At 46.4% G+C, this 21861-nt stretch overlaps 1 protein-coding gene across 1 annotated transcript in view; it reads left to right on the top strand.

Moving 5' to 3' along the window:
- Fam81a (family with sequence similarity 81 member A) overlaps nt 1-21861 on the top strand; it is a 51381-nt gene that overhangs the window by 19981 nt on the left and 9539 nt on the right. Inside the window, exons 4-6 of the mRNA XM_006979282.4 lie at nt 11313-11431; nt 17715-17844; nt 19254-19360. Of these exons, the coding sequence (XP_006979344.1) occupies nt 11313-11431; nt 17715-17844; nt 19254-19360 (356 nt within the window). The remainder of the gene's footprint in view (nt 1-11312; nt 11432-17714; nt 17845-19253; nt 19361-21861) is intronic.

Raw genomic sequence — 21861 nt, 5'->3', positions numbered from 1 at the left:
TGGATCTCAGTGGAGATGGAGAACTAGACAGAAAGTTTTCCTGTAAACCTTCGTGCCTTTGAAGACGGTTATTACCTCGGTTACCGGGTCAGCCCTGGTTGCTCCAGATGAAATGTTTCTAGGCTGAAATGATTACACAGTGCGTGTTGTATTATTCAGGCAGTTTAGGCGTTTGAATGGCTTCTCACACTCCTCTTTATTTGTTCTGACGAGGCCAATATTGTCTATTCTTGGAATTTGTAAGTTTATTTCTAATTTTGAATAACCACAGGGGCCATGCAATTCAGTTCAGAAAGCTTAAGACCCACCAGGCACGGCCTGGGCTTTTATCTCCACACAAGGTCAGTATTGTTCACATGTAATTTTCAGCAATATGAACAAAAGGTTGGTGGCCAGCAGGGAAACTTGTTGTTTCCTGTTGGGGGTTGTGTTTCAATCATGCTTCCCTAGGCAGATTTGTATTTTTGTTTGTTTGTTTGGAGGCAAGATCTCATGAAGCCGAGGCTGGCCTTGAAGTTCCTAATAGCCTTGGACTGACCTTCTGCCTCTGCCTACTGAGTACTGGGGTTACAGGTGTGTACTACCACACCCAGTTTTTGTAGCACAGATTGAGCCCAGGGCTTCATGCACCGTAAGTCAGCACGTTACCAACTGAAGTATATCTTCCAGACCCTGAATTGATGTGGTTTTTTAAAATAGCTTTATTGAAGTGTAATTAAATACTGCAAAAAATCCACTGACTAGTATATAATTAAATGAGTTTTAGTAAATTTATAAAATTGTGCAGCCATTAACACTGTCTCATTTTAGGACATTGCCATTGTCCCCTCCTCAAATTCATAGGAACTCTACTCCCACCCTGACATCAAGCAATCCTTCACATATGTACTTTAGACAGCACCCCGTGTTTTCCAGGCTGGCTGCAAACTCATTATGTAGCAGAGAGATACACACAGCACCCTGCGCATGCGAGGCTGGTACTCTTCCCCATGAGCTGCTTGCCCAGCCCACGTGTTAACATCAGTGAAGTCTGCCTTTCCTTTTCCCTCTTTTATGGTTCATGCTTTTCATGCTGTGGCCTAAAAACTGTTTGATTGCTAACCCAAGGTTGCAGAGGCTTTTTTTTAGGGAGTTTTCTGCCAAACTTTTAGTTTTCATATTTGATTTCGTGACCTGCTCCGAGTTAGCTTTGGTAAATGGGGGTGAGGTGAAGTGAGGCATTCACCGACTAGAACAGACCGTGAGCTTCTCGAGTAAAAGCTTGTCCGATTCATCTTCCCATTGTTCGAGCGAGCACAGTGTTAGGCGAAGGTGAGTGGGGAGGCTGTTGGTGCCCATTTGTGCTGCTGGGATAAAATGCTGGAGAGTGGTTGCTCCCTAGAGACCAGGAATGTATTTAACGGGGGTGTGCGCTTGTGGTAATGGGTTTGTGTGGAGATGGGTGTGAGTGCATGTGGCGCCCGAAGACAACCTCAGATGTCATTCCAGTCATCCCTTCAGCTCTGTCCCTCTTTGTTTCTTTGAGGCAGGGTCTCTTACTGACCTAGATCTCCCCAGGTGAGGTGGCAGGATGGCCCGTGAGCCCCAGGACTCCTCCCGCCATCTCGCCAATGCCGGGATTATGGCTACTCACTACCATGCCCAGATTTATCATATAGGTTCCGGGGACCAGCTCCACATCCTCGTGTTTCAAACAAATACTGCGGTGACTGAGCCGTCCCCTAGTTTCCACGGGTCCTTTTAGAAAGGTCTAGGGTCTATTCTTAAAGGTGCTGTCGTTGTGACTCAGTGACCTAACACTGCCACAATGAGGATTGAGTGTCAGCATGGATTTGGGAGGGGACACTCTTATCTAACCCAGAACAAAGCTTATGAAATGAATAGATGCTCAGCAGAGTGAAGGCAGCTGTGGGGTTGCTGGAAATACAACGTGCCTCCTTCTCAGTGACCCCCATTCTGAGACTAAAAACAAACCTACTCCCCGATGCACTCCTTTCCCTTTTCCATTTTGCCCCTGGGGAGCTCTTCTAGAACCCTGAACTTGTTTTTTGGTTTATTTGTATTTAAGACATAGTCTCTTATAGCCCCAGTTAGCCTTGAGGTAGCTATATAGCAGAGAATGTCCTTGAACTTTTGATCCTCTGGCCTCCACCTCCCAAGTGCTGGCTACCCAATTCAGAGGGTAACATTTCAGAGTTAGCTTTATAAATTCAGGGTTTTCAGGGCTGGGGATGTAACTCTCTTGGTAGAGAGCCAGCCTAGCATGTGGGAAGCCCAAGGTTTGATCTCAAACACAACAGAAACTACAATCCCAGCACCTGAGAAGTAGAAACAGGGACACCAGGAGTTCTAGGTCATCCTTGACTATATAGGAAGTTCAAGGTTGGCCCTGGCTACATTTCAAAACCATTTCAAAAAAAAAATAGTTTTTGAACAATTTATAATGTGGTGAATTTGAAATCACAGTTTTGTTATTCTACACTATCTGAAACACATTTTATGTAATGATATGTCTTGCTTCATCCAGAAAGCACTCTTTTCCATTTCCACGCATTTTTAGAGTATACACATTCTGCAAATGAAAAGATGATTTCTGTTGTAGAGGTGGAAAACTGAATAAAATCTAATTTGGGCAGGAAATTTACTTTGGGTATCTGAATGTTTACTTTCTTGTCACTGGTAATAATTATACATCATGTCGAAGTAACCGGCAAGGAAGTCTTAGAGACTCAAGATTCCACTGCGGAACGCCAATTCTATGGATCTGTATGTATTTTTAACCTAAGCGTGTCTGCCCAGACACATCTAAAAAGAAGCAGCTTGATGAGGCATTCAAATTGCTGCACTGTTGCCAAGTTTCCTCAAAGGAAAATCACGGCAGTATTAGTCAGTCGGGGCTGCTGTGACAAATAACCACAGGTTATGTGGCTCAGATAGCAGAGATTTATTTCCTGCCATGCTAGAGGTTCAAGGTCCAAAGCCCCGCTTCCTGGTGTCAAGGGAAATGGCAGAAGCAAACTCTTTTCTTTTTATTGTTTATTTTATTTTTTTAGTCAGGAATCGTGTAGTCCATGCTGGTCTAAAACTTGATATCTAGCCAATGATGACTTGAGCTCCTGGTCCTCCTGGGTCCTCCTCCCGAGTGCTGGGACAACAGGTGTGCCTCACCGTGCCCCGTGTACGCAGTACTAGGGAACAAGTTAACGCTTCATGTATGCTAGACCAGCACTTGACTGAGCTACATGCCCAGCTCACTGGTTGTCGTTATGTTAGTACAGGGTCCATATGGAGCCCAGGGGTCCCTAGGAATCCTAACCCTTAGGCTCCTCATCCCTATACTCTAACTGTATTCCCAAGACCTCCTCCTAACGTTGGAGGTTAGGATTTCAACGTACGTGTTTTAGGAGGACACAATGATGGAGAATACAAATGTTAAAAGTCTTAAAAGGAGCTCTTTGCTTATCAGCAGTGTAAAATTGGGGTGGGGTGGGGTGGCTGGGAAGATGACTCAATATTTAAGAGCTCTTGATATTCAATCATGAGGATCGGAGTTCGGATCCCAGCACCCACATCAAATGTCTTACAGCTGCCTGTAATTCCAGCTCCTGGGCACTTGCACACATGTATGCACTCACACACACACACAAAAAAAACCCACAAATAATAAAAATAAAAATAATTTTTAAAAGTTATTATTATACAGAAGATGAGCGTAGTAAAAAAGATGATAGTTACATATATAAAATGAAGAGACATTAATATATTCAGATTGTATTCAAACACAATATTTGTTTTGTATTTGTGTATTTGTGTCAGAGGGCTAGATTCTTACTGAGTTTCTTCTGTAAACTGCTTGGCTTTTTTTTTTTATTAGTGTTTTATACTTTTTTTTCAGTTCACTCTAAACTTTTACTGGGTACTGTTTTGTTAAGAAGCATGACCATAGGTAGTTTTTTTTTTTTTTTTTTTTTTTTTATAATGTAAAACTGAGTGACAGGTAAGAACCTGGCTTACTGTGCACCCATCACCATGAGTGGGGTGAGAGGTTTGGCTCCTGGACTTCATGTATTTATCTGACAAGGGAATTCCAGCCTGCAGCTTCATGAGCTGATCTATTCTAATCCCTGTTAGGGGGATTTGGAGGTTAATTATCACACCCCCACAAAAAAATCAGAAGTGGAGGACCCTGAGGTCCTGAATCTAGGTCCTGGCACATGCTAGGCAAGTGCTCTGCCACTGGGCCGTGTTCTCAGCCCTCCAAATTCATGGTGTTGCTATTGTTTTTTTTGTTTTGTTTTTAACATGTATAGGTGTTTCGCCTGCGTGTATGGTGCCCACAGAGGCCAAAAGAGGGCATCAGATCCCAGGTAACTGGAGTTACCAGACAGTTGTGAGCCTCCGTGTGGGCTCTGGGAATGGAACCCTCCTCTGGAAGAGCAGCCAGTGCTCTTAATCACTGAGCCATCTCTCCAGCCCCCAGATTCATATAGCTTTTACTCTACCCGGTAGCCTTGACTCACTCAGAGGAGAGAAACAAAATTGAGTATCCACTAGCCGATCATCCTGTTGACACAGCATTTTGAGTACAAATTAATTTTTAACATTTTATAATCTTTAGAGAATTTTAGACACATTTACATATTATTGCCACCCCACTTTCTCCCTTTTCCAACTCCTCCTATGTCATACCTCACTCCCTCTCAACTTCGTGACCTTTTCTTCAGTTATTATTGCTACATATATATGTGTGCATATATATACATGTATAAATATGACCTGCTGAGTCCATTTAGTGTTGCACAAATTAATTTTTTAAATAGTGTATGGTTTCTACTTTGTCATATATGTTTTTTTAATTTTTATTACATTTATTTTGTTTATTTTTATTATGTATATATGCACATGTGTGGAGGTCAGAAGACAACTTTCAGGAGTCTGTTCTTTCCTTCTACCATGCAGGTTTTGGGAATCGAACATAGATCCTCAGGCTTGGTGGCAAGCATTTTTACTCCCAAACTATCTCCCTTCCCCCACTATATATGTAATAACACATATATATAATTATATATAATAATAATATGTATATGTGTCTTGAGACAGCATTTTATATAGCCCAGGTTAGCCTTGAACTCTCTAATAAACCAAGGATAACCAGGACCCTCTAGTCTTCCTATTGCCATCTTCAGATTACAGGTAGGTGTCAACAGACTTTGTTTCTGTAGTGGTAGGGACTGAACCCAGGACTGTATGCATGTTAGGTGAGCTACATCCCAACCCCTGCCTCCAGTACATTTTCGTTTGTCTGAGTTCATCTTCGGGGTCCTGCCCACCAATGGGACTATGATAATCTGTGCCCTCCACCTGGAAGACCAGGCCTGAACCATAGATTGAGGAGCTGCATTCATTGATAAGGAATTTAGGGTGAGGCAGGAACTGTTCCGGTGACAGGAGCTAGCATGTTTACCTAGAGATAAAGGTTCGGCCTTTAGCCCCACGCCATACTCCAGCGGGCACGTGGGCGGTGAAGGCTAAGTAACCATAGTAACACTAGTTTATATCAGTGAACGTAAGACAATGGGATGGAGAGTGACTATAGGGCTGTTTAGAAAAGACGGTAACAGGTGAAGGGCAACTGAAGATGAAGACCGCAGAGGACAGCCAAGCTGGGGTGGAGGAGGTGCCCAGGTGGCCTGTGCCAGAGGCAGAGAGGGGTAGAGTGAGGACCAGCCGGCAACCTGGAGGGTCATGAGGTGAAAGAAGGGGCCACTCAGAAGCCTTGAAAAGCAGGTTTGGGGTTGGGCTGTAGAAGCCATTATCTAGGGCTTTTGAGATGGCTTGGAGGGTGAGGGTGCTAGTCTGGCCTGATGATCTGAGTTTGGTCCCCTGAACCCACAGGGTGCAAAGAGAGAGCCCACGCCTGAACCTTGTCCTCTGGCCTCCCTAAGTTTACCATGATGGGCACACCTATATACATACACTATATATATTCTTTTTTAAAGCCATCATGTAGAGCTTTTTGTTTTGTTTTGAGTTGCTTTTTGTTGTTTGTTTGTTTGTTTTTGAGTTGAGTATCTTGTTATGTAGTCCAGGCTGATCTGGAACTCACAATTCCACCCCAACTCCTAAGTAGCTGGGATTATAGCTGTGTCCCATCACATCTGTCTTCATTATTTTTGAAAGCTAAAACAGTTCATTCATATTCACGGTGCTGAGGACACATTAGGAGACAGTAAAACAGATAGACAGACACCCCCTACCCCCCGGGGGGCTTACAGACTGTGAAAGAAAAGGTTCAGGACCAAGATGGCTAGCAAAGGGCCTTGGGATGCAGCTCAGAGGTAGAGTGCTTGCTTAGCTTGCCCCAAATCCTAGGTCTGACCTCCCCGAACTGCATAAGCAAACAAGACCAGCAGCACAGAGCAGGCTAGCAGCTCCCAGACAAGTAGAGCGCTAACAGTGTCAGTTCAGCTGAGGGGAGCCGCTCAGACACGGGGAGTAGTGGGTAGACTTGGAGTTATGCTGAAGGTAGGGTTCCCAGAGCTTTCTGCATGCCGGAGGGAGAGACTTCTGTTTGGGATTTGGCAGGTTTTGAGGGGTCCATGACGACACTAAATCCCAGGTGGAACGAAATACCGGAAAATCAATTCCACACACAAAGCTGGACCCGGAGAGCTTTAAGCCTCTGCTTGGATGAAGAGCCAGGCAGGGAGGCCCCACTTGATGAAGCGGTGCCCTGTGTGGTGGGGGCCTCTGTCTGTTGCATGTTCGTTTTTAAATCCCTTTCCATCTAAGAAGAGGTGGAGATGGAGAGTCGTAGAGAACTCTCCTGGCAGTTCCTCAGCAAGTCTGAGGGCCTGGACTGTCACCGTGTGCGCATGAACACCATTACATGATGGCTCCCACAGAGTCCACACTCTATGTTGGCTTTGGAGTGGGGAGCTTCTTCCGTGAGAAGCCATGTCTTGGGAGAAAAAGACATGTGTCTTTTTCAAGATGGCTGGCCTTCTTCTCTCTTGGAGTGGGTAGCTTCTTTGTCCAAAGGACTTGGCCATATACTTGCCCACCCTGTAGTCTTTGCTGTGTCTCCTAAGGGCATGTCTGGTAATCTGCACAGACTAAGGACAGTTTCTCAAACTGACAATGGAGGACAATTCATGTCTTGCCAAAGGCCAGCAACGTTCTAAAGTAATAGCTCCAAGATGGCAGCTCAGGGCACGTTTCTGACATTGCCGGGTTTCTGCAGTTTGCTCTAGAATTTCTTTAAACAATAAAGCCCCTAATGATTTCCGTCTTCGTGTGACCTTTTAGTAATGTGAATATCGTGTAAAGCTCAAACATTTTTTTTCTGTAATCTTCAAAGCATTGCTAATGCAATGCCTCATCCATCTGCATAGGAACTCTAAAAGTTAAATGAGCTTTTCTTATTTCTAAGCTGTAAAAGAAAAAGCTACATACTTTTTTTTCTGATTATAAACATAATGTGGGAAATACAAGAAAGAGGAATCTGCTCTCTCCCCAACTAGATATAATAAGGAAGATGTTAACATTCCCCTACTTTATGAGGTTCTTAGCACACAGCAGGAACCAACCTGTGTGTTTATTTTATACCCGTTCTTGTTCAATATCAAACACTACCACTCCACCACCACCCCCTTTTTGAGACAGGGTTTCTTTGTGTAGCACTGGCTCTCCTGGAACTGGCTCTGTAGCCCAGGCTGGCCTCGAACCCACAGAGATCCTCCTGTCTCTGCCTCCCCAGTGCTGGGTTTGCAGCTTGTGTGGACATGCCTGGTGGTTACGTGGGTGCTGGGGATCAAGCTGGGGTTATTTTTCTTGAATGGCAAGCACTTTACCAGCTGAGCCATAATAAACAAAGATGAGCTTTGTTTTTGTCAAGACAGGGCTTCTCAGGTTGTGGATAGAGACCCACCGCGCCGGCCGCTGCCGTTGGTCCGCAGATAGAGCTCAAGGCTTTGCAGGTGCTCTGCTGTGCGGGCCTCTAGCAACTGGACTACACCCCCAGCCCCCACCACATGGTCTCTGTGTCTCTGCTTACTAGAAACGTTGACTGTGTTCATTATTTTAAGCACCTCTTTTGTGAATTCCTTTCCATTTTCTTTATCAAGGGATTGGAAAACCAAAGCAAAGCCTGGGTTTCTGAGCATCTAATGCAGTGGTACCCTAGGAGAGGCCTGTGTCTTTCTCTTGCATTCACCTTCAGGCCCATTCCTTAGTTTCGTCTTCCTGGGGACAGGGCCTGGGACTCTGCATGTGCAGAGGGCCTTCTGGGTGACATGTATGTACCCCAGAGGCATTTGAGCACCATGGCCGTGTGTCTTATTATTATCAACAAAAGTCTGAAGAAACCCATATGGAAAGCATGAGTGTTTCTTCTTATTCACTGCTTCTAATAGATACCACTTCCGAGAGAGAGAGAGAGAGAGAGAGAGAGAGAGAGAGAGAGAGAGAGAGAGAGAGCGCTCCACCAGCACGCCTTTAATCAGTGGGAGAGTGCCAGAGATGAATTAGTCAGACCTGAAGTCTCCTTGCAGGAATGTGCTCAGATGAGTAACGTTTTGTCATTCATAGGTGACTGTAGCTACTTTGCATTCTTCTCCATAGAGCAGGTTCGTTCATTCAAAAATTAAGAACCTTAGGAAATAACGGGTCTGGCAATTGCAAATTCCATTTTCAGTACTAATGAAATATAAGTGTCACCAAACTGAACAAAACCGGGGAGACAAGTCCCTGTACTGGTGCAGGAGGTGAGGGACACGGGTCACTCAGTGCCTCCTCCCTAGCCCCAGCCCTGGTACCCCCTTCTTGGGCACCTGGACAAAGCGCCCATCCAGCCCCTGCGTTCATATCTAGCACCTCCGTCCCCACAGCTCCCTGCAGCGCCCCCCACCCTCAGTTACGCCCACTATCAGCATTCTGCAGAGTGGTTCAGAATCTGGACAGCACAGACAAGAGGGTCCAACGGTGGCAGCCAAACCCCAGTCCGGGAAAGTCACAGAGTGAGGCCTTCAGAGTTTGAGGGGGAGCCAGGCTCACCGCCTCCCTCTACGTGACAGTGACCGAGCCAGTCTCTTACCCTGTGAAGGAGGCGAGGAGACACTGTGGAGGCAGCTCTGGAGGCCGACTTTTCCTCTCAGGCTTCGGCTAGGACCTGGCACCGGTCCCTCACTGGCTGTACCTCCAGCCCACTGATGCTGCCACTACTGTCAGGAACACCCACCCAAGCCCTCTAACGAGCAGAGAAAGAAACGCTCCGTCTCATCCAAGGACCAGAGGAGGAAAGCCATGCCTTCCAACAGAGCGAACAGTGGACCAGGAACAAAAGAGCAATTTACACGCTTAGGACTCCTGAGTGCAGCGTGAAGCTGCCGCCTTGAACTTGAGGGTGTAGTGGGTCCCCGGAAAAAGTGGAAGAAACCCAGAGAGGAGAGTTAGGTTCAAGAGTGGAGCTGTCCAGAAGGGCAAGTTTTGGTGCCGCCAAGCGCCAAAACAGGGATGAGAGGAGAGAAGAGGAAACATTAGTTACACAGGGAAATTATGTGTGAGTTGAAGAAAACAAAGTCTGAAGAGTTCCCTAAGCTCCAGGTTAAAATGGGTTTTTAGAAGCAGAGTGGGGCCGTAGATGCTGGAAAGATGGCCCTGTGGTCCAGCTTGATTCAGTTCCTGGCACCCACCTCCATCTGATCACGGCCACCTGTGACTCCAGTTCCAGAGCACCAGACACCCTAGTAAGGATTTCGTGGGTGTTGTGGAATATTTGTTGAACTATGTAAAGATGTGTTGCTGTTTACCCTTGCCTGCCTAAGGCACCTGATTGGTCTAATAAAAAGCTGAATGGCCAATAGTGAGGGAGGAGGTATAGGCAGGCTTCTGGACAGGGAGAGTAAGTAGAAGGAAGAATTTAGGCTCAGAGAAGAAAGAAAAAGATGCCAGGGAGACATCAGGGGCCAGACAGACAGACACGGAGAAAGCAGGAAAGTAGGACATACAGAATGAGAGAAAGGTAAAAAGCCCCGAGGCAAAACGTAGATGAATAGAAACAGGTTAAATTTAGTTAAAAGAGCTAGTGGGACAAGTCTAAGCCAAGGCCGAGCATTCATAATAAGTCTCCTTGTCTTTATTTGGGAGCTGGTTGGTGGCCCAAAGAAAATTCCGACTGCCCATGGGCACCCACACACATGAGACATAGGCTCCCACACATATACATAAATAAAAATTTAACAACCCAGTCATGTGCCACAAAGGAAAACTTTGCATATTGAAAATATGAAATGCCTTACAGACTGTCTTAGGCCAGTACAGCGAGACTTCAGTAGTAAGACAGAGCCAGCGAGACGAATCGGCAGGAAAAGGCACTGGCTGCCGCTCCTAAAGACTTGGATTTGATCCCTGGCACACATGGTAGGGAGAGAATTGACTCCTGAAAGTCATATTCTGATCCACATCTCCCACCCATCACTAAATAAAATGTAATAAAAATTATAAAAAAACACAAACAACAACAACAAAACCCACACAAAATCTTAACAGCTTGAAATAAAGAAACACAATTTAAATTATGTTTTTAGTTTTAGTTTTTAAAACAAAATCTTGTGATGTAGCCGTGGCTAGCCTCAAACTCATAATCCTCCTGCCTCAGCCTCCTGAGTGTTAGGATTACTCACAGGCGCCACCACACCAGCCTTCTGAGTAATCCTTAGATATTTAGACATCCTTAAATCAAAGAGAAATTCAAGACTGAAATTAAAACCATGTAAAATAAAATAATAAGGGCTTGGAATAGTGGAATATGCCTCTAATTCCTGTAATGCAGAGGCTGAGGCAGGAGGCAGGCAAATTGGAGGCCAGCCTTGATCACACAGTGAGATACTGTCTCAAAGGACAAATAAATAAGTCCACACTCAGCTTAAGGCATAGCAATATTGTACTGAAAATAAAACCCCTTCCGTATTAAGGGGGGAAGAGAGCATAGTTTTATTAGTAAATTGGGGGTCCCTTAGTTGGGAGTGTTAACTGAGGCCCACCTGGTTCTCTAGGATCAACTGTGTTTATCAGTTCACTGCTAAAAAGAGCACCTTATGCAGATGGATCGCTGTGAATGCAAGGCCAGCCTGATCTACACAGCAAGTTCCAGACCAGCCAGGACTAATAATGAGACCCTTAGTTTTAAACAAACAAAAACCTCCCTTATGAAAAATATGAAGTGAACACTCATGACCTTTCCCAAATTATGAAATATTTTATGGACATCTGTGAATTTGCCAGTGACCCCGAGTGACCTTTGTGTTGCCTAGGTTCTCCAGGAGCAGATCCGTGCCCGGGACAACATCAGCTATGGAACTAATTCTGCCTTAAAGACGCTGGAGATGCGCCAGCTCTCTGGTTTGGGGGATCTCCGAGGAAGAGTTGCAAGGTAGGCGTACCAGGTACTGCCCTCAGAGCGCCCCATGGAAGCGTCTTCAGGAAGCAGGGTTGTTTTGGATTACAGTTTGGGGGTTACAGTCCATCGGGTGGGGAACACGTTGGCAGGAGCATGAGGTGACTGTTCTCGTGGGGTGCACGGTCAAGAAAGAAGCGGAAGGGGTTGGCTGCTGCTGCTGCTGCTGCGGCAGCTAAGCCTGATTGTTTTCCTCGTTGTTCAGTCTGGGACCCCAGCCCCTGAGAAGGTTTTGCCCACCTTCAGGGTAGGTCTGCTCTCTTCCGTTACACCTCTCTGGAAACGCCCTCACCGCCAAGCCCAGAGGTGTGTCTCTTAGGTGACTCTGAGTTCAGTCATGTTGTCCGTGATGATTACCCATCACAGCAGGTGTTTGAATGTTAGAGACTTTACTCCTGAAGAACAGTTTTTACTTGACTCTGGGATCGCCAGGGAGTCAAGGGTTGGCTGTACAAGTTTATTGACCTCAGGTACATACCAGCATCCCCGTGAGGGTGGAAGGAAGGCACCAACTCCACAAAGTTGTCTTCTACACACACACACACACACACACACACACACACACACACACACACACACACACACACACACACACTTTTGTTTCTGAAGCTGGCCAGGTCTTCATGGGAGGAAATGATCTGAGAGCGCCCTCTGCTGGCTGATGTCATTTGGTCAGGTAATAGTATAGTCATTGAATCAAATAATACAGTCAGGGCTTACTATTTGTATGCTTTCTAAAACGTTCATCTTTGTTATAGTTATTTTCTGTTTTACTTCTCCTAGGCTGGAAATTTTAAGAGGTGTTTTCTGTCAGCGTGGAGAGTTGATTTTCTCTTTACCTGGGTGTGTTCCATGAACCCGGAGCCTCGGGATTTTTAAAAATGTATTTTATTTACAGTTACCTTTCTGTATTTATGGATGTGTACACACACGTGTGTGTACTGTGGCTCATGTGTGGAGATCAGAGGATAATTGCAGAAGTTGATTCTCTCCTTCTACCACACCTGTCTGGAGAAATCACCAGGCTTGGCAGCACATGCTTTTATGGGTTGAACCACCCTCCTGGCCCTTACCCTGGGACCTTGGTAGCCATGTCCACGAGTGCCACAGCCACTGAATTGGAATCGATTTCTAATGAGATCCCTGGATACTGGGCACACCGATGTCTAAGAACTGCTGCAAGAGACCTTCCCTCCGGATTATGTTTAGCGGGCTGGGATGAAGTTGTCAGAACACGTATGGGCCTCTTCTGCCCTCTGCTGCTACCGAGAGCCAAGTGCAAGGATGCAGCTAATGGGAATCTGGAGCAAAGGAACATTTCCAGCCAGCTTGGGGGGACAATGAGCACACGGGAGCTGGGGACCCGGTTAAGGACAGGGGTCCACCAGGACATCTTTAGAGCAGAGAGAGCCATGTTAGGGTGTATTTGTGCAGAAACCGAGTGTCTTGTATGCTGGGTATGTGTGCTGGCAGCTGTCGGTTAAAGATCCGTTACCGGTTGGAGGAGGGTTGGGAGGACTGAATGAGGGTCACAGTGACCACTCCACCTTGTCTCTTTGCTATTGTTCTTTTTGTTTGTCTTTATTTATTTAATGTGCACATGTGTGCCCGAGTGTATATATGCACCACGTGCATGCAAGGGCCTGTGGATGTGAGGAGAAGGCGTCGGAGCCTCTGGAACTGCAGTTACAGGAGGTTGTGAGCCACCGTGTGAATGCCGGGGACCGAACCCTGGTCTCTGCAAGAGCAGTGAACGCACTTAACCGCCGGCCACCTCCCCCTTCGTTTTCTTTATTTGCAACTGAACTGGAGTCTTGTTCTGTAGCCCCAGCAGGCTTTGCATCATGTTGTCCTGCCTCAGTCTCCTGAGTGCTGGGATTACAGGTGTGTCCCACCATGCCTGGCCCGTCTGTCGTTTGCTGTTCTCAGCAGGGTGAACCCCACTCTAGTCTCCTCAGTCTGACTCTTGGTGGTGGACACCTCCTGATCTCCTCACCTCTCCCTACACTTGCACCTTCAGCCATGCCCCACCTTTGTTCATCTCCAAAGAAGTCAATTCTCCTGCCGCCGGGCCTTGGCATGTGTCCTTCTCCCAGAGTACCTTTCTACTTCCTCTTCTAACTCCTGGACCACCTTTGACGGGTAGTGCGGATGTCTTGTCCTCCCAGGGTCTTTCCTGACACCCCCACTCTGCAGAGTACCCCCTCCACTTAACGCTCCATCCAGTCCCTCTGTTGTCTTCCTGACTGTCTTAGAGCGAGGCTCTCTGTCTGTCATTCACTTCTGGAGTCAAGTGCCCAGAGCCTGTTGAAAATGCATGTTTGGATGAATGACTGAGCTACAATCATTGCCGGGGAAGGACTGAAAACTTGAAAACAAGACTGAGTCCTTGTTTGTGGAGTCTGGTTCTTAAAAGACCCCCAAACTCAGAAAACAGCCCGGGCTTGGAAGGACTTGAGAGCCACAAGGTAGAGCAGGGACTCAAGGAGACAGCGGGAGATCTTCATGGCCACTATATTTGTTAGAGGTCTTTCTCTAGAAGAACAGAATGAACAGTGTGTGTGTGTGTGTGTGTGTGTGTGTGTGTGTGTGTGTGTGTGTGTGTGTGATGACTAGATTGGTTTATATAGCATAGGCTGACATTCAGATAATGATCCTCTCCATGCAGGAGGGACTAAGCATCTGGTAATCACTTAGCCTGAGAGGCTGTGTGCCTCAGTACTCCCACCCTGGTGCTGAAGGCCTGGAGGGGTCCCGGAGAGCCACTGGTCCCGGGTCCCTGTTAGAAACCTGAAGGAGCCTGAGTGTGATGTCAGTGGGGAAGGCAGCAGCAGCAGCAGCAAGAGGGCAGATGACCTTGTCAGTGAGACACAGAGGCAGTGAGGGGAAAGGCACCGCTTATTGGGGCTGCCTCAGGGAGGTGCTGCCCACGTTTGGGGGGGTCTTCTCACTTCTAACTGCCTGATTGGGTAAACCTCTCACAGGTGTGCTCAGTGGCTGGCTCCAGTCAAGATGATAACCAAAAGTAACCAGCATGCCACTGTGGGTGCAGGTGGAGATTGAGGGTGCGTGTGTGTAACTGGGACGGGGGTGGGGTGGGGTGGGGGGGCGCATGCTACAAATGGCGCCTCCCGGCACCTCAGCCAACAGTGCAAAAACTGCTGTCATCTTTATGACTTTGTATCTAGACACAGCAGTCTCTTGAAATACCTTCAGGGATCTTCCATTCTGCCTCAGTGTCTCTTCGCCTTCTCCATCCGACTTGTTCCTCCCCATTAACAAACACCTTGATTCCAGACCTGCCCGGAGTGTTTGTTAGAGGCACCGGATATTTGGGGTTTGTTTGGTGGCTATATGTGTCTTTCTCTTGGAAAGCTAATGAGACTGTTGAGATGAATTCATGTGAGATTAAAAAAAAAAAACCAAAAAACCAAAAACCTCTTTGGCAAGATTTCGGTTTGCGTGCATCAATTACATAATTGTGTTGAAGAAGTCTAGCTTTTAAAGAGATATTACTAAATTACTAGGCTGGCATATAATCTCCTGTTTGAATGTGTAGTTTTTAATGAATCTATTAGGAATGCAGTTAACAGCAAACAGGTCCTCGTTCCTCACTTGTAGAACTAGCTTTGAAGGCAAGGGACATTCATCCCCCTCAGCAGGGTGAACCTCACATAGGATGTGGCCAGAGATTTTTCCATTGCTTCCTGAAGAAAGTCTCACTTTTAGCTCCCCAGTTCCTACTGGGATGTTGGGTCCTGTGTTTGGCACATTGCCTGCATTTTCCCAAAACTCATTGGCCACGTCCTCTTTCTTCTCTTCACAGGTTGTGGGGTGTGCCTGGAGGTAGAGTGAGGGAGGGGACATGTCCATATGCCAAGGCGTAAGCTCCCAACACCTGGGAACTGGGAATTAGTGAGATAACACTGGGACCTTCACAAAGGGCACAGTGGACCTGAGAGTACTCCCTCTCTCCTCTCCCTCCTTCTCTCCCTTTCTTCTTCCTTCTCTCCCTTTCTCTGTCTCTCTCTTGTTCTTTATTTTATATTTTATTTTATGATTTTTTATATTTATGTTTATTTTATGACATACATAATTTTCTGATATATGATTTTCAGATGAGTTTATTTATATTTATTGTATTATATATAATTTACATATAAGTGACAGTGGGGTGGAGTGGCTGGAGAGATGACTTAGCACTTCAGAGTGGATGCTGCTCTTCCAAAGGACCTCCAGGTTCGTGTCCCAGGATCCATGTCAGGTGGTTCACAACTGCCTGAAACTCCAGCTCCAGGGGACCTGACACCTTCTTCAAAGTCTGCAGGAATTGCACTCACATGGGCACGTGCGCGCACACGCGCACACACACACACACACACACACACAATTTAAAAATAAAACTTTAGAGCATGCACTTGGGTGGGTTTTGGTATATTCACTGTTCATCCATCACAATTAATCCTAGACCATTAGAACAGTTCGTTCACTGGCAGTCACTCCCCTATCCTCCCTCCAGCCCTGTCCATTCTTTCCATCTCTAGGATTCGCCCCCTGGATGTTTCCTGTAAGTGGAGTCGTACCTAACACACAGTTCTTTAAGACCAGCTTCTTCCAGTTTGCTCAGTGTTTTCAGGGTTCATCTGTGTAAAGGGTGTCGGTGTACCATTGCTCTCTATGGCTAAGAGACATCACATTTTGTTTCTTTATAAATTGGGTGGATATGCTGTCTCAGCTTTTTGTCTATTACAAATAATATGCTGATAATATTTGTTTATGAGGCCTTGTATGTTTACATTTTTTTTTTTTTTTGGTTTTTCGAGACAGGGTTTCTCTGTGTAACTTTGTGCCTTTCCTGGAACTCACTTGGTAGCCCAGGCTGGCCTCGAACTCACAGAGATCCGCCTGGCTCTGCCTCCCGAGTGCTGGGATTAAAGGCGTGCGCCGCCGCCGCCGCCGCCGCCGCCGCCGCCGCCGCCGCCGCCGCCGCCGCCGCCGCCGCCGCCACCACCCGGCTGTATTTTTTAAAAGATTTATTTTATGTGTATGAGTGTTTTGCTTGCATACATGTATGTGTACCATGTGTGTGCAATGCCCATGGAGACCAGAAAAGGGTGTCAGGTCCCCGGGAGCTGGTGTTAAAAGTGGCTGTGCACAGCCCCATGTGGGTGCTGTGACCCGAACTCCAAGTGTTCTGGCCACTGAGGCAGCCCTGAGGCAGCCTTTTATACATAGTGTGTGTGTGTGTGTGTGTGTGAGAGAGAGAGAGAGAGAGAGAGAGAGAGAAAGAGAGAGAGAGAGAGAGAGAGAGAGAGAGAGAGAGAGAGAGAGAGAGAGAGAGAGAGAGAGAGAGAGAGAGAGAGGAGACACCATGGCGGAGTCAGCTCTCTCCTTCCACTGTGTGGGTTCTGAAGACTGAACTTGGATCCTCAGACTTGCACAGTAAGCATTTTACCCACTGAAGCATCCTGCTGGCCCCAAACTTAGTGTGTGTGCACAAGTGCATTTTGGGTCCAGAGACACGCATGCACCATGGTGCAGTGTGGAAGTCAGAGGAGAGCTATTGGGAATTGGTTCTCTCCTCCACCTTGCGGGATCCAGGGACTGAACTCAGGCCCTTGGGCCTGGACACATATACCTCTAGCCTCTGAGCCATCTCAACCAGCTGAGCCACCTTCAAACAAAACAAGAGGGTAACTTGCTGGCCTTGAGCTTTCCAAGCAGGCTGGACTGGCAGCCAGTGAGCCCGCGAGGTCTACCTGTCTCTGCCTCCCTGCACTGTGTGTACAAGTGCACACTGTCTCACCTGGCTTAAAAAATATTTTTTAAATTATTTTTAATTATGTGTAGGTGTGCATGTGAGTTCAGGTACCTGTTGAGGCCTGAGTATTGGATCCCCTGGAACTGGAGTTATAGGCTGTGGTGAGCTGCCTGATGTGGATGCTGGGGACTGAACTCGGGTCTTCGGCAAGAGCAGTACATGCTCTTAGCCACAAAGCCATCTCTCCAGCACCACACCTGTTTTTTTTTTGTTGTTGTTGTTTTGTTTTGTTTTTGTTTGTTTGTTTGTTTGTTTTTACAAGCATTCTGAGGATCAGACTGTTCCTCCTGCCTTACGGTCTGAGCCTTCTCCACAAACCAGTTGCTCGGTTTCTGAGGAGGCCTTGCATCGCACGATGCATTCTGTAGTATGAAATCGCAAGGCAGCTGTTTGACATGCTGTTAAACTGGAATGGTTGTGTGTTGTTTCCCCGGGTAGGTGCGACGCCAGCATAGCCAGACTCTCTGCAGAGCACAAGACGACCTTCGAGGGGCTCCAGCACTTGAACAAGGAACAGCAAGCGGCCAAGCTGATCCTGGAAACAAAAATCAAAGATGCAGAAGGACAGGTATGGTCCGGACAGACACCTTAGAGGCGGGAAGTTTGTTCTCAGCCTAGAGCAGCCAGCTGGAGCCCCCAGTGTGGGTTGATGCAAATCCTCACCTCTTCCTGTCTTCCTTTCCCATCTTGCTGGAATGGGCCTCCGTGAACCTGGCAGCCAGATCATAGAGCATTTTTGGTACAGTGCCAATTTGAAGATTCTTTCCCCTTATTCATAAAATAATCCATATACCCCAGAAATTCTAAATTATGTCGCCTCAAACTACCTTTTGCCCAGGTGAGTGACCCAGTGTGGCTTTGCTAGTTGTTTTTCCCAGTGTCTGATTCTTTACTGACTGCATTGCATGTGCTGACTCATCACGTGGTCTGTGTGAGGGACCCAATCAGGCCAAAGCTAGAGAGGAAGCAAGTAAGCTGGCCAAGGAATCTTGGGGTATTTCACCTTGAAATTCATCATTTATTTCACAAAGCGAAACTCAGCATTTCACCAGTTTGGTATGTGTGTGTGTGTGTGTGTGTGTGTGTGTGTGTGTGTGTGTGTGTGTGTGTGTGTACATGAGTGCAGGTGCTCCCAGAGGCCAGAGGACTTGGATTCCCCCTGGAGCTGGATTACAGGTGGCTGTAAAGTAAGAAACGGGTCCTGGGGATTGAACTCTGAGGAATATGTGCTCTTAACTACCTACTGAGCCATCTCTCCAGCTCCTTCTTCAGATTTTTATTGTTTGCTTGGTTTTTGTTACTCACAGGCTTTATATATTTATTTTATGTATGAGTGCTCTGTCTGCATGTACGGCTTTACGTCAGAAAAGGGCATCAGAGTCTACTAGAGATGGTTGTGAGCTACCATGTGGTCTCTGGGAATTGAACTCAGGACCTCTGGAAGAACAACCAGTGCTCTTAACCACTAAGTCATCTCTCCAGCCCCTAAAAAAATGTTTTTCAAAAGCTGGACACTGTGGTAATATCAAGAACTGTGTAGTGGAGACAAGTGATCCCTGGAACTTATTGGCCAGCCATGCTAGCCAATAGGTGAGCTCCATATTCAATGAGGGACTCTGCCTCAAAAAATAAAGTGGAGAGTGATTGAGAAGGATGCTCATGTTGACCTCTGGCTTCCATAGATACCTGTGTGCACATGCACCTACACACACACACACACACACACACACACACACACACACACACAGACACACACACACAGACACACACACACAGACACACACACACACACACACACACACACACACACACACGAAAACAGAGGTGGAAAGAGAAGGCTAACTCCTAAATGTTAGTTCTTGATATTAGTAAAGTGATTCTCAATGCCACGGGCCAGGAGAGAGCATATGCCATGCTTTCTGAAATGGCCCCTGAAGACATGATGTGAGATCTTTATAATCCAATCTTCTTTTCCAGATTTCTCAGCTTTTGAGCAGAGTAGACCTGTCCATTTCAGAGCAGAGCACCAAACTGAAGATGTCCCACAGAGACAGCAACCACCAGCTTCAGCTCCTGGACACTAAGTAAGTCATCAGGTTGTAAAGGGTTTTCTCGAGTTCCTTTCCGAGTTCACAGAATTCACATTTTCTCCCTCTTGCTTTTATTTTAAAACATAATGTCTAAACTTTGTCTGTTTTAAAGATTTATTTTTGTTTTTATTTTTGTCTGTGTGGATATGTGCACATGAGTGCAGTACCTACAGAGGCCAGAAGAGAGCATTGGATCCCCTGGAGCTGGAGTTGCAGGTGGTTGTGAGCAGCCAGATATGGGTGCTGGGAACTGAATTCTCATCCTCTGGAAGAACAACAGGTGCTCTTAACTGATGAGCCATCTCTTCTGCCCACCTCCTGGTTTCTATTTATCACACAGAGTGTAAACAATAATGAAAGCTAAAAGAAAAGGTTTCCATGTGGCACATTGTCACTTTTTCTTCATAATTATTGCTTCTAGCAGTTGAATGAATGATGGTCCATCTCTTCATTCAATGTGCATTTGGTTTATTTGTTATATTTTGATGTGTATATGTGGTGTGTGTGTGTGTGTGTGTGTGTGTGTGTGTGTGTGTGTGTATGTGTGTGTGTGTGTGTGCGAGCAGGGGTAGGTGGAATGGGTGCATGAGTGTGTGGAGGTGAGGGTCAACATTGGGCATCCTCCTCTATCCCGCTCCACCTTATTTTTTTGAGGCAGGGTCTCTCACTGGTTCTTCTAGATTAACTGGCTAGTGAGACTCTTTTTCCATCTCCCCAGTGCTAGGACTGTAGGTGCAAGCCATCATGTCTAGCTTTTCACATGGATCCCGGGCATCCAAACTCTGGTGCTCATGTCTGTGCAGCAAGTACTTTACCCACCAAGTCAACTCCCCTGCCCCTAGTATGTGTTTGTTAAGCACTTGCCTAGAGGCCATAAGAAAAACAAAACAAAACAGACCTTGTTCTTAATCCTGTAGAGTCTACAGTTTAGGGAGCTGATGGCCAGGTTTCAGATAAGGACTTAAACAGGGTGCTCTGTATCATTTATTATTAATGGTGCTTCAGGGAATAGGTATGTGGTTATGTTAAGTTAAATAATGGTTCCCCCAAATTCTCCATGTGAATATGTTTGTTAACTTTTAGGGAAAGGAACTTGGCAGGCGTGTATTGTATGATATTTTGTTTGTGTTCAGACAAATAAAGCGTGCCAGGAGATCAGAGGGCAGAGCTAGCCACTAGTTAACCATAGAAGCCAGGCATTGGTGGCTCACACTTTTTATCTCAGCACTTGGGAGGCTCACACCTTTAATCTCAGCGCCAGGGAGGTGGAGACAGAAATATACAGTGGGTGGAGATGGGATCTTGGGCCCATTCAGTCTGAGGATTTTTAGAGATGGGACCAGCCATTTGGTCTGAGATTTCATAGAGGTAAGAGGTCTCTAAGTGACTGCTGTTTTGCTTCTCTGATCTCTAGGCAAGCTTTATTTGTCAGCACACAAACAAAATATCATGCAACAGGTGTGACTAAGCATCTTCATCTGGAATGTAGTTCAGGAGTAAAGTGCTTGCCTAGCATGAGTGAGGCCATAGGTTAGGGGGAAAAATGCCTTTAAAAAAATCTGTGAAAAAGAAAAAAAATCTGTGTGTGCACACACATGTGCATACCATGGTATAGGTGTCGAAGTCAGACTATAACCTTGGGTGTTAGTTCTCACCTCTTTTGTTTGAGAGAAGGTCTGTGGTTGTTTTTTGACATGTACTCCAGGCTAGATGACCTGGGAGCTTCTAGGGTTTCCTGTCTCTGTTTCCCATCTTGTCATAGGAGTGCTGGAATTATAGGCCATCTCTTTCTTTACATGGGTTCTGGGGATCAGGCCCTTATGCTTGCACAGCAAGGGCTTTACCCACTGAACCTACTCCCTGGCCCCCAAAGAAGGTTTTAAAATGGGTGGGTCATCCCAGCAAGACTGATGTCATCACTAGAGTCCTGGGAGGAAGGCATTGGTAAAGAATAGCAGGTCCCGACAATGCTAACTTCTGGGGAAGTGTGACTGACTGGGCTGCACACTTGGGTCTCTTAAGTCCTGGTGGTGGCCAGTGTCTCATCTGTACAGATAGCTATATTAGTTCAGCTACAGGATGGCTCAGTGTTCTGTGTTCAGTGTTCCAGGACAGACAGGGCATCTCTGACCACCCAGTGTGGAGTCTCTACAGCTCCAGGCCTTGATCTTCCTCAGCTGCTACAGAGGGAAAATCCAGGGTGACAGTTCTGTTTTGAAGGATTCGACCAGAGCCATGTACTTCTCTCCTTTGTGCACTGTGTCACTCGACTTACTGGTACACTGCACTGTAACTGCTACTTTTTTTCATTGCTGAGACCTCACAAAAAGTGCCTAAGTAATGAGGATGACAGTTTGGCTCACAGTTTGAGGGGATACCATCCACCATGGTGATGAACATGTGGTAGCAGGAACATGAAGTGCCTAGTCTCATTGCATCCATAGTCAGAGGCCAAAAAGATGAATACTGATGCTCAATATACTTCCTCCTTCCCC

The sequence above is a fragment of the Peromyscus maniculatus genome, chromosome 7, assembly GCF_049852395.1.
Source record: "Peromyscus maniculatus bairdii isolate BWxNUB_F1_BW_parent chromosome 7, HU_Pman_BW_mat_3.1, whole genome shotgun sequence".
NCBI lineage: Eukaryota > Metazoa > Chordata > Mammalia > Rodentia > Cricetidae > Peromyscus > Peromyscus maniculatus.
This window is presented reverse-complemented; position numbering and strand designations above follow the sequence as displayed.